The 5,227-nt window shown below is 33.5% G+C and overlaps 1 protein-coding gene across 1 annotated transcript; it reads left to right on the forward strand.

The window, feature by feature from the left end:
* Positions 1-2,423: 2,423 nt before the first annotated feature.
* On the forward strand, positions 2,424-4,807 carry LOC123555177 (uncharacterized). Its single transcript, XM_053532253.1, has one exon. The coding sequence runs from the start codon at positions 2,778-2,780 to the stop codon at positions 4,446-4,448; it is 1,671 nt and encodes a 556-aa protein (XP_053388228.1). The 5' UTR covers positions 2,424-2,777; the 3' UTR covers positions 4,449-4,807.
* Positions 4,808-5,227: the final 420 nt, after the last annotated feature.

A 5,227-nucleotide genomic window follows, 5' to 3' on the forward strand; every position in this document is an offset into this window, starting at 1 on the left:
GCGCATTATTAAACCGGAAACAAGAGTATTATCCAGTGCAGCGCCAAATTCAAATTGTCATAGTAAACAAACGTCGATTTTTTTTTTTGAAACACCATGGAAACTAAAGTAAATTTAGTCAAATGGTAAGAAAAAGTAAAGAAAAAGACATATTCTTCTCATCTGTAATGTAATATACCAAATAAACTGCTGTACTGTATGGACCCAAATTGTGAATTTTTGTAAACTTTATCATGATAATTTAGAATGTTTCTATGCATGGACATTAAGATGAGGTTATAATCTTATGCATGAAACAGTACAAACTGATCAGTAAGCTCCCCAATCCCCAAAAACATACTCCACCACCACACTCTCCCCCACCTTTATTACTATACTGTATAGGTATATAGGACTACTTCTTAGGTGTTTGGTGCACCAGTTCTGTAACAAGGTTCCTGATGAAATATTTAATTTTGCAAAAAAATAAATCACTCTATAGATCATTGTGATTTAAAAGTTTAGCCCTTAAAAATAACGGAGAAAACGTTCCGATATGAAAAGTTTGGAGTCGAAGATGGCTGAAATTTACACTTGAAAAGGTACAAACAAAATGGATTTGTGATGATGAGATCTAGCTTCCATTCTGTGTGTTCTATAGAATAAGATATTATTGAGCCGCGCCACGGGAAAACCAACATAGTGGCATTTGTGGCATCTTCGCAGTCTGGTCAGGATCCATGCTGTTCACTAACGGTTTCTCTAATTGCAATAGGCTTTGAAAGCGAACAGCATAGTTCCTGACCAGACTGTGTGGGTGCGCAAACTGGTCTGGATCCATGCTGGCTGCAAAGCCACTATGTTGGTTTTCTTGTGGCGCAGCTCAATATATTTGATATCAGTTTTCATCAAGTATTTTAAAGAAAAAGATGAACAAATATTGTTATGGAATGGGTGAAGTAAACAGTAAGCCTGGAGACAAGTATTAGGAATAATACAGAAAACATTTTATCTTAAACGTTTCTCCTATATTTTGATAATTCAAACCTGTACACCATATAATTTTTCAGAATTTCAAATGCAATCATTGTCAAAATGCAAACCTGATTGAATTACAGCATACATCAACAAATTATTGTTAATAATACTAGTACTGACTTTTTTTCTCCAACTCCATATAGATCTAAATAAATTCTTTGAATTTGGCATAAAATATTGACATCATAAGTAATCTTGTGCCTCAGTTCTTAACAAAGAGAATGGTGTAGTTATTTGTTGTTTAAATCTTTCAACAGATGTTTCTTCCTAAACTTGTCTCCATTAGTCAGAGGAAATACAGGGGTCAAATTTAGCAACATTTTTGTACTAGCTAAAAGTAGCTAGTGCCTTTTTTGTTCACTAGCTAAAATGAAAAGATACCGGCTAATGTTAAACAATAATATTTAATTACTTTATTAATATTTTACTGATCAAAATCTACTGAAATCTTAATCTCTGTAAATAGCCAGTCACAAAGAAAAAAATCTATTAGCTTAAAATAGCTAGTGCCATTTTTATCCACTTACAAGCTAAAGTCAAATCCTTCCATGTTAACATGCATTATATCAGAGTTTTGTTGAACAATGAAATATCATAAATTTATAAACATAAATGATAACATTCCTTTCATGCAGAAAAATGTATACCTGCAAAACAAACTTTATTCAAGCTTTGAAGACATTTGCTTGGTATATTATTGACTAGCTGAAATTAGCTAGTACATTCCAAGCCCATTAGCTATTCTCAAATTCCACTAGCATTTAGCTTGTATGCTTGTCTAAATTTGAACCCTGAAATATCTGTATATATGATGGCACATTCCCTCAGACAACTCCCACCTCAACCATGTTCAATTTGACCATGGGGACAAACTTCACCCCACTCACCCTTTGGTTTTATTAAATAAAAACTTTAAAATTTAATAAATGTTAGCCATTTTTAAAATAACAATTATCAGTTCAACAGGAATTAACTGAAAATTGCAAAATAATTGAAAAAAAAATACAGGTATTTTGTTCACCTTGGTCAAATTGAGCAGGTGTGAGATTTCTTTGGAGGGCAGTGGACCTTGTATACCCAGTGGGCATGAGTGTGTGTGTGTGTTAGGGGTTGGGGAAGGGGGAGGGGGCTAGTTTGGTGACTGGTAGGTTAATGTAACTGTATCAATAATAATAAAGTTTTATATTGTAGTAGCATCAAGAAGCAAATAGTAAGGTTTAATTTCAAAAGTAACTTTTACTGTTTCAGTAAATGTGATATTTTACAAATGCACATTTGGTCAGTATATCAACATTTTATAACTTCTTGCAGTACCCTCATTAAATGTCTTTATCTATACACATACATGTATCTACAGATTTTTTTCCAAGTATAATCATCCAAGCAGCACTGTGTACAGTCTTTCAGGATTGATATTTTAATAAAATTTTGATAAAAAGAAATAATCATGCTTCATTAAATGCATGTTTGTCCATTCTTACTTTCTCACACAAACTATCATTAATAACTGAAGTCTAAGATAACAGGTTTTGATCTTCTGTACAGGTTGCAGGAAAATGTAGATCAGTGTGAGAACAGCAGCCTTTATCTGTGTGACCTTGAAAGAAAGTTAGAGGATAAATTTAATGGACAAGAAATTGGCAGAGCTATTCAGCATGTTTTTGGTAAAATAGTAGTTAAAACTGTAAGAAATAAAAGCTATTGGTTAAAGTTTACCAAACAGTATTTTGGTCTTACCTGGAAAAACAAATGTATCAACAATGAAAACACTACATGATGCTGAGGAATCTGTTAATGATAAGACTGGTTTAGTATCACTTACAGAAGACAACCATAGAGATATGATAAAGGTTTTAGAGTCAATCACTGAAGATGTAAATATACCTGAAAAAATGCTGGTTTTACTCAGGTCCCAGCTAGTGTCCATGAAACAGAGCCATTCTAAATGTAAATGGGATCCACAGATTATCCGAATGTGCCTCTCTATCTACTGTAGATCACCTAGGGCTTATCAAGATTTGGCAAATAGTGGATTTCTTGTCCTTCCATCAAAAAGACAAATACAAAGGTACAAAAATAAAATAGACCAACAAACAGGTATTTCTAAATCTAACTTAAAATGGATGCTGTCTGAAATAAAACTGAGAAAATTACCAGAAGATGGGTATGAGGGTGGACTTCTTATGGATGAGATGGCCATTCAAGAAGATATACAGCTTAAAAAGACTGGTGATGAGTTTGAAATAGTTGGGTTTGTGGAATGTTGTGATGAGACATTATACATGGACAGGCTTATGGGAAAAACTGACCTTAAGATGGCTACTCATGTTTTGCAAATTCTATTTCTTGGGAATACAGGTTTTCGTTTTCCGGTAGGGCATTTTGCTACTTTACAAGCAAGTCCTGCAGAAATGTACTTGGTATTTTGGGAAGCAGTCAAGATGTTAGGAACGTTTGGTTTCACTGTAACATATATAAGCCTGGATGGTGCCCAAAATAATAGACTTTTTATGAAAATGTTGCTGCCTGAAAATGAAGTTACCTCTAAAACAATGAATACCATGAAAACCAAAAACATTTTTGATCCTACAAAACCAGACATCTGTATTATTATGGATTACTCCCATTTAATGAAAAAGATCAGGAACAATATATCTAAAAGTGGGAAAACAGACAAAAATACAAAACATCTAATTTACAAAGGAAAATATATTGTCTGGGAACATTGGTATAAGGCTTATCAGTGGGACACTAGTACTAATCCACTTAAAGTTTACCACAAACTAACAAATGATCACTTCTTTTTAAACCCACAGCTTAAAATGAGAAATGCCTTAGCTGAAGATGTTCTGAATAGCAATATGTTACACCTAATGAAAAAATATCAAGAATCCCTTCCTGAACATGAACAAGATTCCTTAACCAGTAGTATTGAACTGTTACAAATGACATCAATATTAGTTAGAAATTTTCGAGATCAAAGGCCAATTTATGAATATGATGACTCAAGACTTGCTGAAAATAAAAATGTGTTGTCCTGGTTCCGCAACTGGGAGGCTGAGGAAGGTCTCTGTGAAAAAAATCTCATTTCGCATCAGACAAGAGAGGACACTGTATCTCTGTTACTTGGTTTTAGTGAATTGTGTAAGGACAAATTTACTAGGTCTGCAGGGTCAATTGTTGCCAGTCGAGTAAATAGTGATCCCATTGAAAATATTTTCTCCCAGCAAAGGGGTTTGCATAATGGTGCAAATACCAATCCAAACTTACTTACCTACAATCGTACACAGAACAATGTTATTCTTGGTCAAACTACAATATCCAGAAAAAGTAATACTGGTGGAACTGGTGCTCAAGTGTACAGTGACCAGAGACAACCCCTTAAGTCTATACTTAATACCATGACAGTTGGTAGTGTGAAAAAGTATTGATTGGTAAGTAAACATTATATCATAATCAAAGGGACACACCTACAAATTTATATCACTTACTTTTAAAAATTGAGAAAAACTACCTTTTATTATTAATCATAAAAGGTAACAGAATGATTCCGGCTGCCATAATGCATTAATTATTCATAAAACTGTCATGTAGCCGGTAAAACATGTGGAAAATCTCTTAGCAGCAGCTTTAGTCAGGCAGTAAAATATATCAGAATTAAGTTACTTACATGTATTTTAATCATATTAATAGAATATCTACTTTAATGATACTTTTTAAGAAATATGATGTTTTCAATAAAAGCCTCATTGATAAAATAACACTGTGATGTACATCTGGAGGCATGTCCCTTTAAAGTATTAACCTTTAGCCTGCTGGCGGCAGTCGATTCTGCCTTTGCGACCAATGCAGACCAAGATCAGTCTGCACATCCGTGCAGTCTGATCATGGTCTGCACTGTTCGCTATTCAGTCAGTAAATTTTCAGTAAATACCCCTTCAAATGATAAATGGTATTGTCCAAATTGAATGATGGACTAGTCCATTATAGAAATTTAGCAGGCTAAAGGTTAAGTATAATTATACTAGAACTGATGATGCTGGAATTTCTTCTTCAAAATAATAAAACTAGGTTCTGTTTATCAATTTACAGAAATTGCTGTTTATTTAAAGAATGTTGATACCAAAAAAAGCAACAAGGTTGTTGAGTTTTAACAAAGAATATAATCATTCCTTATCACATATGGAATGCAAATGTACTGCCTTTAAAT

The sequence above is a fragment of the Mercenaria mercenaria genome, unplaced genomic scaffold (genome assembly GCF_021730395.1).
Source record: "Mercenaria mercenaria strain notata unplaced genomic scaffold, MADL_Memer_1 contig_1059, whole genome shotgun sequence".
Taxonomy (NCBI): Eukaryota; Metazoa; Mollusca; class Bivalvia; order Venerida; family Veneridae; genus Mercenaria; species Mercenaria mercenaria.

Bases quoted from the DNA above. Each gene is read 5' to 3' on its own strand.
- LOC123555177 (XM_053532253.1), top strand. From the start codon at position 2,778: ATGAAAACACTACATGATGCTGAGGAATCTGTTAATGATAAGACTGGT.